Below are 12,633 nucleotides of genomic sequence, written 5' to 3' on the forward strand. Positions count from 1 at the left end.
TTTTAAGAAATTTTTAAAGTAAGAATTAAAAAATGCAACCCTGCATCAGCTGTTTAAAATGCAACCTTGAATCAGCCGTCGATTGGGGATATTAGAGCAGGACAGATATACCTTTTTATATGACACTGCTGAATGATCGCAACAGTGATGTATGATCACATGTATACGTAAGTGTGAGAGTATAATCTCCACGCGGCCTATGGCAAACTACCCACATGTTTACCCACTGATTACCTGGATTTTTACCCGCTCATGATTGGCAGGTATAATCCGTTGCCTTTCACAGCTGGTGGAGCACCTACAACCACTTTGTATATGTAAATCTTTAATACGCGTATACATACTTTACAAGTATATGTAGTATGTATTTTTATACGCTGTGTTGTCATTCAAATTCGTTGACCACATGCAAAGCTTTTAACCGCTCTCGTGCCACATTTGGCTTGAAGTGATGTAATGCGTGCTCACGCTGCCGCTGCTGATTAGAGACGATGACGACAATAAAATATGCGACTGGCAGTCTCCCCCCCATAAAACGTTACCGGCATTTCACATACATTGATATTTTTTCACGAAATTGCTGTACAAATACATATGTGTTATATGCATATACATAAGTAAAGAAAATCATGACCATCATGTGCTTTTGTGATTGTTGCTCACTGGATCAAATAAGGAAAGGCAAACTTCGGGTTTAACCGAACATTTCATAATCTTGCATCTTGACCAAATCGTTATACGGTGACTGGGTGTGGTTATCATTCGATTTTATCCCATTGCACTCTATCGGAAGAAGTGTCGAAGTCATTTGCCCTGTGCAAATTTGGGTTATAAAGCTTGAATCATTTGGGAGATATATGTTTTATACCTATTAGGGGGCGGAGCCATAACCACGTTATACAAATTTTCAAACCATAGATGTCCCTCCTTATTGCGAATCGTTGTACCAAGTTTTTTGCGGCTTAGTTATAGCATTTTGTAGGTATTTGGTTAATGCGTTGTGGTCCGATTGCGCCCATCTACGAATTCCTCCTTTCCATTTTGCCGAGAAATATGCGTATTGCTAGCACAGTCACACGGACGGACAGACAGCCAAGAAGTTTTCAACTCTTCTCGTCATCAAAATCATTTATAAATAAACATATAACACAATATTTATCTGGACAATTTTTATACTCTCGCAACAAAGTTGCTAAAGAGAGTATTATAATTTTGTTCACATAACGGTTGTTTGTAAGTCCTAAAAGTAAAAGAGTCAGATATAGGGTTATATATACCAAAGTGATCAGGGTGACGAGTAGAGTTGAAATCCGGATGTCTGTCTGTCTGTCCGTCCGTCCGTCTGTCCGTCCGTCCGTGCAAGATACTTAAGTAAAAATTGAGATGTCATGATGAAACTTGGTACACGTATTTCTGGGCTCCATAAGAAGGTTAAGTTCGAAGATGGGCAAAATCGGCAAACTACCACGCCCACAAAATGGCGGAAACCGAAAACCTATATAATGTCATAACTAAGCCGTAAATAAAGATATTAAAATAAAATTTGGCACAAAGGATCGCACTATGGAGGGGCATATTTGGACGTAATTTTTTTGGAAAAGTGGGCGTGGCCCGCCCCCTACTAACTTTTTTGTACATATCTCAAAAACTACTATAGCTATGTCAACCAAACTGTACATAGTCGTTTCTTTTAGGCATCTCCATATACAGTTCAAAAATGGAAGAAATCGGATAATAACCACGCCCACCTCCCATACAAAGGTTATGTTGAAAATCACTAAAAGTGCGTTAACCGACTNCCCATACAAAGGTTATGTTGAAAATCACTAAAAGTGCGTTAACCGACTAACAAAAAAGTCAGAAACACTAAATTTTACGGAAGAAATGTCAGAAGGAAGCTGCATCTAGGCTTTTTTTAAAAATTGAAAATGAGCGTGGCGTCGCCCACTTATGGACCAAAAACCATATCTCAGGAAGTACTCAACCGATATAAATGAAATTCGGTATATAATATTTTCTTAACACCGTGATGACATGTACCAAATATGAAATCGGCTCACAAAAACGCCTGAAATCTCGATTATCACTTTATCATGCGAGAGTATAAATGTTCGGTGACACCCGAACTTAGCCCTTCCTTACTTGTTAGATGATACAAACAACATTAGATGAACAAACTCTATATATACTCTGTAGCAGCATGTTGCAAGAGTATAAAAATATACACTTCTATATACTGAATAACTGATATTTGTTGTTTTTAGTAACGTAGACGAACATATTATATACCACAAGTTTAATATATATGTACATATGTATGTACGTACATATGCATATGTATATTTTTTAAACGTAGTGCTCATAGTTACTTCTTAGTAAATTATTATGAGACTTAGAAGGTTTGAAAAATTACTTTATGTATAGTTGAGTGACTGCCATAAGTTCATACTTACAGTTCATTTATTAAACTTGAATATATATTTTTATATGTTATGTGTGCACATAAGTATGTTTATTAAGCCCTCAGAAGTTAATACCTAAAACAGTTTTGAGTAACTATTACCACTTTATGCATGCATATGCAATTGTATATATCTATGTCAATATTTACTTATCCATACGTAAGAATTAATGGATATGTATATATGTATGTACTTATATTTGGGCACTCACAGGCAATATACTATCGCTCAACAGATGCGTCACGTACACGTAGACCGACTGACTTAAATTCTAAAGTACATATGTACAATGCATATAGGCATTTGTATTCACAGGTAGCAAGATAAAAATCAAGAATTTCGCAAATGCACACACATACTTATATTTCTATATAAACGAGCATATATTATATTTGGCACAAAACTAAAGATGCACTAACCAGTCTTTGGAGGAAAGGAAGAATGTATATTATAATATAATATGTTGTTGTAATTCACAGGTCGCAATCCAGATGCCTCGCCGGATGTGTCACTTAAACAAAAACCAAAATAAATAATACTGTCCAGTTCTGGGTTGCTTCGTGGAAGAGTTTCGTTGAAATATTGAATGGACTCGTTGCTTCTTACACTGATCTACTTCTATATATTTATATAAATATTTATTTGGATAATACCGCTATGCCTTTTGGGTTTTGCAATTAATTTCACTTTTGATTTTATGGCTTTGGTCGCAATTCTGTACGCATCCACTCACACAATTTATGATCTTGAAATTCACAACACTTGAATAAAAATCATTTTTTATTTATTTTTTCTAGTTACAGAGATGCCGTTCGCGTACACTACTCAAATGGGACTGCGTAAGGTAGGAAAACGAAGTGTTGGGTGGTCACTGTTGCGTTCTGAGGCTCGACTCCGTTGGGGTGGTTAATGGTGTTTGTAACAGTTATATAGGTAGTATATATGCATAAGTGGATATGTCGGTGGTGAACGTTTTCGCTATCGTATGTGTTCGTCTGCATGTATGTATACGTGTAAGCCTCCAAACTTGCGTAAATTTAGATACCACTGAAGGCGACGATGTATCTGCAACTACTGAACTCTTTAGATACTAATGTTTGGACACGAGCTCGCTGCCATTAAGTTGAGAACCATCGTCGCTTTCAATTTAAATTTCAATGGCAATGCCGGCGTCGACTGAGGCGGGAACCGCAGCGACAACAGCAGCCGCAACGGCAGTCAGTTGTAGAGCGTTGGCGGTGGAAATCAGACAGTCAAGTAATATCCATACATATGTTTGTGTACGTGTAATCAGCAAGCCGGCTGGCAGTCAAGTAGTCAAACACAAAATAATATTATGTTCATACATACATACATATCTATATGTATGCGCGATGTAGACAAAACACGCTCGTGATCCATGAGAAATATTTGTATTCGGCATATTCATAACTATGACAATAGCAGCATTGTTTTCTGAAAATACTCTAATTAAAAATTCCCAAATTAAACGAAATAAAGTTAGAAATCATAGTTATTTGAGTGTATTTATCGACGGTGTAGAATTGTATCTATTGTGAAAACGCGGCCGGAACGAAATGGCAATGAAACGGTGTGCAAAACTTATTTAGAGGAGGAAGAGCAACATGCGGCCGTTTAAGAGAGTATTCGTGTACAGTGTTGCCGCTCAGAAGGGTTATATATAAAATTTGTTGAAATTTTATTTTAATAATTTTTTAAACGTACATATTTGGAAGTAACGACTGAATGTCACATTATTCAGTAATTACTTCATCCCCACAATTGGACAAATTTCTTGAACACAACATTGACATTAATATTATACAGAACCAATTCCTATAACTTGATCTCGTTCGAATTATTCTTGACCACCGGTCAGAAATTCATAAAATTTGGAAAGAAAATTGTGTACAAATTATAATTGCTTTTTAATATCCAGAACAGGGTAATATAATACAATAAAATTTACGATCAGAATCAAGTGCTTGTATGGAAAACATTTGACGATATATTCCCGAAATTTGGTATGGGCTATTGTTTAAGGAAATAACACAATCTCCGAAGAAACTGTTCAGAATTACAACTTCATTCAGTTAATTATTGTGAATCTAAAAATACATTTTTTGCAACGCTTCGATTTGTGGACAACTCTCACAGCCGGGCAAAAAAAAAGTAGCGGTGGGTGTCCGACAATGAGGAATCTCAATGTTTTATTCCTTTTTATGAAAAAAATAAACAAATATTCACTATTGATTAGTAAATACTTTATTTGATGCTTATATATTTACACTACTCAACAAATTTGAAAGAAAAATTTGCGACTATATAAAAATATGAATTTTAATTGTATTAAACTTTTACTTCTGCCTTATACATATGTACTATATGTACATTAGCCTAAGAAAATCCGTTTGAAGGCGAGCTAAAGTGAGAGGGCGAAACATCCCCTCCGCAAGGGAGGGTTTGGGTCCCGCCACGTAAAAAAATCATACCAAGGAAAACGAACAACAAGCCTCGGATATGAAAAGGAGACAGGTCTCCAGTGTTCTAGACGTGCATACGCTCCAGGGTCCTAACATCGACTCGGAACACTATCTTGTTGCAGCCAAGATTCGCACACGCCTTTGCGCAGTAAAAAACGCACGCCAACAAACACAAGGAAGGTTCGGCGTCGAGAAGTTGCAAACACAACAGACAGCCGAACGATTTTCTACTCGGCTTGCACTCCTGCTCTCTGAGAGCACTCGTCAACAACTCGGTATAATTGAGCTGTGGGACGGCATTTCAAACTCCTTACGTACGGCTGCAACCGAAACCATTGGTTTTCGGAAAGGGCAAAGGAACAGCTGATACGACGAGGAGTGCCATGTCCCAGCGGAGAGAAAATAGGCTGCCTAACTCGCAACGTTACGATCGACAAACAAAGCGAGACGCATTTTCAGACAAAAAAAAGAAAGAGGCCGAAATGCGTGAGTACGAAGAGCTTGGTAAGCTGGCCGACTGGGGTAATGCTCGAAAATTCTTCGAAAAAATATTGATATCATCGGCCTCAACACCCGCGCCGTTAGTTCTGCTTTGTCCAGACTGGACAAGGAAGCAAAACAAATCGGTCTGGCAGTGAACGGAGGAGGGACGAAATATTTCCTGTCAGTCATAACTTTGAAGTCGTAGATAATTTCGTCTATCTTGGAGCCAGCGTCAACACAACTTCGGACTGAGTAGGCAATTGAGAAACAAAGTCCTCTCTCGACGAACAAAAACCAAACTCTATAAGTCACTGATAATTCCCGTCCTGCTATATGGTGCAGAGGCTTGGACGATGACAACAACTGATGAGCCGACGTAGTGAGTTTTAGAGAGAAATGTTCTGCGGAAGATTTATGGACCTTTGCGCGTTGGCCACGGCAAATATCGCATTCGATGGAACGATGAGCTCTATGAGATATATGAGGACATTGACACTCCAGCTGTGAAAGTATTCGACGTAAGTACCCGCCGGTGGACGCAGAGGAAGAGGAAGACCTCCACTCCGTTGGAAGGGGCAGGTGGAGAAGGACCTGGCTACGCTTGGAAAATCCAATTGGCGCCACGTAGCGAAGAGAAGAAACGACTGGCACGCTGTTGTTAACTCGGATATAATCGCGTAAGCGGTGTCTACGTCAATTATGAGGAAGAATAGGAGTGGCAATATGATAAATGCATTTGGCTGTAAACCTTTTCGGAATACATGTATCTAAATGACGAGTCACATTATCGGTAATTATATTAAGATATTGGCATTAAAATACGAAACAAATTTTTAATGTGATTGTCTTATTCTTGTTCAGCTTTTCAGATTCTCGAAGACCCTTTTTTTGCTTTTCACAGAAAAATGGGAGCTTAGACATTTTCTAAATTTTTTATTAAATCTAAAATGTTCCCTGAGAATCGATCAAATATGGCGGCGCTAAAAAGATGGTGGTGAAAATTTTCAATATGTAGTGTTGTTTCAATTCTACCATATTCGTGATAGAATATAACATTTATATGGGTATACCAACATGAAATTTACCCTTAACATTACGCAACGAAGTCGAGGTTATACTTCAGTTTCCTGACCTCAACCCCATAAAAAAAATCAGGGAAGATATGAAAAAACAATTTCTGAACGAAATCTAATCAGTTTGGGAGATCCATGGCAAGAAGTGAAAGAGGTGTGGGAAGGATTATCATTTGAACGTTGCCAAAATCTGGTAGACGATATTTCCAAGAAGTATGATGCTCTGTTATCAATATTTTGATTGAAATATATGAACCATAAATGTTAATACATGCATAATTCTCGCCATTAAACCCTTTTGCTATGATATACTACATATAAAGTCGACCAGAAGTTTAAAATTACTATATGAGGTATGCAGAGGCTATTTTAGAAATTTATAGCAAAAGAGCACATGATTATCAGAATAATATGCTCTTTCTCAATGAATATCCATACATTTTTGCATGCGTTTGAACCAATTGCCGCAGCGCTTTTACTACTCAGATTGAGGTATCTTCAAAACATGTATTCTGAACGCATCAATCGCTTCTTCAAATGTCGAAAACGTTCACACCTTTGTTTACTTAAGTACGGAAAGAAAAAGAAGTCATTCGGTGCCACTCATTAAATCGATGATCTTAGTACTTAAAAATGTCACTTTCTGTGGTTGGTATTCCTGATTTCTTGAAAACAACCGAAAAATAATATCCTTTCGTATTTCTTGAAAACAACCGAAAAAAAATACTTCCGTATTTGCAATACTGACATATTGAATGTATGCTATTCCCATTAATGCTTATGGTTGTCTAAACCTCACGATACGTCACATGACGATCTTGCATCATCAGTAGTTTCTGGAATAACATGTAATTTTAGCCGACTTTTACGAAGTTTGTCTTGGAGTGAGAGTGACGAAAGCAAAATTTTCACAAATATTCGTTCTGATACTTCATTGGTTCCTTATTTATAGTATATACGAATATACTTTGAGGAAAATAATCATAATTTAAAAAAGCTATGTTATATTAAAATTTGTTCGGTTTTTTTCCGATTTTGCCATTTTACAACAATAAATTTTAAAAATAATCATTAAAATTGCAAGAATCGTTCGTAAGTTATAGGATTTCAGCAAACGCTGGGCGGTGACACTATTACTATATGAGAAGTTGCTAGAAGGTCTCACTGACAAAAAGTACAGTTGACATAGCGTTTGGTGGATATGAAGGCCCACTTTTTAAAAAATATTTAAACCAGTGGCGGCGATGGGCATTTTCGCCTATCTACAATACGAACTTCCGCTGAATGACAGACAGACATGAATAATTCAACTTATGCAATTGTTATTACGTTGACAAACTGTGTATTATACTCTGTGACATGTTATTATTCATTATTCGATGACCCTGTAAATTGATTATAAACATGTTTTGTATCATACTAAGGTCTAACATGGGTCATGGACTCAGTTTCTTTATTATATTTTATTTTATATTCAGCGACACGCTGTTCTCTGCATAACAGCAGCGCTAAGAACCACTCAAACGGCGGCACTATAAAGGTTGCTCAACTTACCACCAATCGACATTTCAGTGGAAAGCTCTTCGGCAAGTTCCAAGACACACTAAAAGAGGGTGGTAGGTACACAAACCTACGACACACTAGCGGAACTAATAACATCTATACAGATGGTTTCAAAATGGCTAATGGAGTGAAAGTCGGAATCACAGCCTACTGGCGTCACATGCGGGTCGGATGGTCATAAGTGTTGACGATGCATGCAGTAAGTGCAGAGAGAGAGTGTTGACATGAGAGAGACGCTGGAACACCTCCTATACCTGGATCCAGCACTCGTCTTAGTATCTAGGAGCTTTGGAGGTCAAGATACTAAACGAAGTATCAAACAAAGATATGAAGTCTCATCTAGAATTCGCAAAAAGTGTTGGCGTCCTGTATCATCTGAAACTAAACTGAACGTTGACCTGACATTACTAAGGACTATAATTTTTACTACAAATGACATAATGCTCGAAAACTTAATATTTTCCGTTAATTTCACAGAGATATCTTCCATTGAGATATGTGCGGTACAAAGTCAGCTAACCTTGGAGTTTGGTATTGAATTGGTGTCCCACATTTGTTTAGCAAGACCACATCCTTAGAATTAATAGCTTACTTGGGATGTGAGAATGTTTCACTAGCTAGACTCTTACGTCACTTAAGTAATGTGTATCAAAGATTTCTCCTATAAAGGTATTTGCAATACTTCGTTTATCACTGCAAGTCCGGGTTGAAATCTGAAATCGGGTGACTCTCTGTCTTTCCGTCCGTGCAAACTGCAACTTAATAAAAAAGATATATCTTGAGGAAACTTGGTATGCTTGTTCCTTAGTACAAAAATACGAGTTGGTAGATGAGCGTAATAGGACTACTGCCACGCCTACAAAACGCCATTAACCGAAAATCGAAATATTAACCAGTAAATTGGGCCAAGTGATCTTAATAGCATGTGACATCTGTTGGCAGAAAATTTTGAAAAAGTGGGCGTGGCTCTTGCCCTCTGATAAGTTTAATGTACATACATATCATCTAAACTACAAAATTTGCTAGCGCAAATATTATAAGAACTACTACTGACAGTGTAAAAATGGATGAAATCGGAAGACAACTCCACTCACTCCCCATATAACGGTACTGTTCAAGACTGCTAAAAACGCAATAAATAAATAACTAATAATCCCAGAATCATTAAATTTTACCGCTGAGATGGTGTGGGAAGCCTTTGTGGGAGCCTGTGTGAAAATTAAACAATAGGCGTGCACCGCCAACATTTACTTATTACTTACTTACATTACTTGCCTTAGCACTCATATATGTACATGCATAATAAAAGGTTCTCGGACTTTCAGGTGGCTTCTTACAGCATATATTGGCCAATATATGACTTATGATAATAAAATTGTAAGAGCGTGTTTGCTGAGAATGAATAAAATCGAGTGAAAACTGATCCTAAACCCTATATAACTAACAAGCCTTATGTACCTGAAGGTATTACCTCGACTTTAATCCTAACAAGTTGCAAGAGTATGAAAGGTTCGGTTACCTCCGAACTTCTCCTCACCTGTTCTATTTATTTCCTTAATGCATAAAAATAACTATAATGGTTTTGGGTTTTCTATCAAACATTATGCCGAAAATGTCGGTCAGTGTATGAGTTATATAGAGTATATATTTAATATATATATATAAAATTGATTACATTCCGATGCTCTGGTTGATGTTTTACATCTTATAGTATTCCTTTGGCTTTGGCCCTTTCTTACTTGTTCCAAATAATCATCTGACAACTAAATGCAGAAGAGTGCTCCATTCTTCCAGTCAACAGTCAAATTGAACTAACATCCCAGTAGGTTTAGCTTAGATGTTTTCATCGATCTTCATATCTGCAGATATTGTGGTCATTACAATAAGTTAAACTAATATTTGGTGTTCGTTTTGCATGCCACATAAACCAACTTATCTAAAATCTTTTCCGTCGAAACAGTTCACTTTTACAGTCTTCCGTTAGCCATTACATAAACACGTTTTATATAGTTTGTTTCGTTATAAATTTATTCAATTCGATTTATTCGCTTCCTCAATAAATTTCAATCGTGAATAATTGTTCATGACTCGTTATATTCGGTAACAATCTCTTACAATTTTTCGGAACTTCCAACAGTTGGAATATAGACGACTTTTATTTCGATGGCAACCTCGAATAGTAAACGATTACTTTTAGTACATATTATCAACAAAGTTTAGAGTTTATAAGACAAATGTAATTTGTATACCTAATAACAGTAAATTATAAAAATGTTACCTGTAACGTACGAATTTTTGTTTACATAAAGAACAAAGAAAAGGTGGTATAAAAAATTGTCTAAAATTAAAAATGATTGGTCGGCATAACATTTAAACATGGGTTACATTAAGCAATTGGGGTTAATAAAAAAATATATAAATATTTAAATATTATAAATTATATGCTAAAGTTTGAATGTTTGCACAAAATTAATTTACATTTAAAGTTTCGTGGCAATAAAATGCAATTTTGAAATAACGAAAAAGTTGAAATTATAAAAAGTTATCTTTCAAATAAACAGGCTTTTTTTCCATTGTCCAACACTAACAACATAAGCGGCATATATAATTTTATGTAGCTAGTATGTATGCAAGTACAGTATATGCGACTGTTGTGATAGTCCTGACTATTGGGCGATGATTTTAATTAAACTATTTATCCGAAAACCTTTTCAAAGCATTCGTGGCAATATGGCTTGTCGTTTTGTTCCTTGAAGGTGCCTTTATTGAGCTGCTTCAAGCAGAAGGCGCACACAAAATGCTCCGGATGGAACTTTTTGAACATGGCAGTAATGCAGCGACCTGTGATGGGCTTAGAGCATCCGGCGCAAAGCGAGCCGCGTTTTGCATGATAATGTGTCTCACAATAGGGTAAACCTTCGTGATCGAAGAAGGAGCCACCTTGGAAGGGTCGCCGACAGTCCTGCAAATAAATAAGTGTACAATGAGCTAGGAAAATAAGATATTTTATTATAACATTAAAGGAAGAAGGATGCGATAAACCAGTTCAGCTGTAGAAGGACCGTGTATTCAAAAATCGAGATTGAAACAAATGGACATCTTTTACGGGCATCTCGACAGGATAAAATCTATGTCTTACTAACTGTATTCCCGTGCGTATTGCTTGTGGACACTCCATATTGCATATTGCCTACTATATTTGGAATACTAATTAGTTTGCCATATATTGTAAGCAATAAGCTGTCACTTTAGCAGTTTGACAACGCAATTTTCATTTCTATGAAAATTTCGAAGAGGCAGCATATCCCATTTGCACATATGCCGACGACATTTTCATTTCGGTAATATGAAATTTAGAAGAGCAAGTATTAAGTCGGTTGTGTTATATTATTAAAATAAAATACATTTTCGAAATAACATTTTTCCAAAAAATTAATATTGAGTTCAATATTGTTTTTTTAAGGAAAAATTATGCAAATTGGGTTGGGAATGAGCGAAGTCTTAAATTTAATAAACTTATACAAGCATAAATCAAAATATCATTGCTCATATTAAATTTATTATTTTAATTGGTATATAAAATGTATGCCACAATTATTATACAGTAGTCCAAAAACATGAATTCTTATTTTTCCCAGAAACACATTTGTAAAAAACAGGATCGTAATCCTTTTTTTTAATTTCCTCATAAAAGATTTAAACAGTTCAGGAGCTCAAAACATGCGCTGGATCAGCTACCTACCCGACGGCATTTCGCAATGTGATAAAATATATTTCTCAAGAGCTCAAACTCACTACGCCTTTGCTCAAACAATTATGTTATGATAACAAACACCCACATACAGATTCGCCAATGGCAATAGCAATAGATTTGACAGTTAGTATGACATAAATTTTATCCTGTTGAGATGCCCCGTAACGCATTATGATAATGGCGAAGTACTTGGGGATTGGCACAAACGTTCAGCATGGAGCTCTAAGCCGATGAAGCAATTGCGCTCCTGCGGCAGTTAACTTAGAAAGGAACGTAAAACTTTAGAGACCAACTGCAATAAGACCTTTATTATCGAGAACATTTCGGTATAAATTTCGCTGGCTGATATTAACATAATGCAATATTAAATTGTTATGTTTGCTACGTCACAGAAATACATCGGGCAATGGCGAAGACAATGAGCTTAAATACTAAGAAAGTCTAGAGTGTTAACCTCAGATTAAACACTACCATTCGTAGGTTGCGAACTTATTATTATGACAAAGGATCGGGAGTTGGATGACTCTTGTGCTACGAAATTATGTAAGACCGATCGAGCGATTGCCTTATAGTTAACCAACTACCTTTCTTTGGTTTTGCCCCATGTACTACCGGCAGGATTTTGAATTATTGTTGTTGTAGCCTTTTTGTATGATATTGATATAGCTCTCTTGTCCCATTGTTGCAGGGGTTTGCAGTATTTAGTGGAACAACCAAGAAAGATCGGAGAACTAGCTTTTTATCTATCGAAACTAAAAAGTCCGAATACTGATGTAGGAAATGAATGTTTGTTGCAGAATTACACTATTAACGAG

General features: G+C 36.4%; 2 protein-coding genes across 5 annotated transcripts in view; both read right to left on the bottom strand.

The window, feature by feature from the left end:
* The window catches only part of LOC108970018 (peroxisomal acyl-coenzyme A oxidase 3), a 16,964-nt gene extending 13,365 nt beyond the window's left edge, over positions 1–3,599 (bottom strand). The window contains exon 1 of the mRNA XM_018935116.1: positions 2,882–3,599. The gene's annotated coding sequence lies outside the window, so the exon portion shown is untranslated. The remainder of the gene's footprint in view (positions 1–2,881) is intronic.
* Positions 3,600–10,532: 6,933 nt separating this feature from the next.
* The window catches only part of LOC108970009 (leupaxin), a 68,721-nt gene continuing 66,620 nt past the window's right edge, over positions 10,533–12,633 (bottom strand). For all 4 annotated transcript variants that reach the window (XM_018935092.1, XM_018935088.1, XM_018935089.1 and 1 more), the window contains one exon: positions 10,533–11,026. In XM_018935092.1, coding sequence (XP_018790637.1) covers positions 10,760–11,026 — 267 coding nt within the window. In that variant the 3' untranslated portion in view covers positions 10,533–10,759. The remainder of the gene's footprint in view (positions 11,027–12,633) is intronic.

Source organism: Bactrocera latifrons, unplaced genomic scaffold, assembly GCF_001853355.1.
Source record: "Bactrocera latifrons isolate USDA-ARS-PBARC rearing strain unplaced genomic scaffold, ASM185335v1 scaffold_276, whole genome shotgun sequence".
In the NCBI taxonomy this organism is placed as follows: domain Eukaryota; kingdom Metazoa; phylum Arthropoda; class Insecta; order Diptera; family Tephritidae; genus Bactrocera; species Bactrocera latifrons.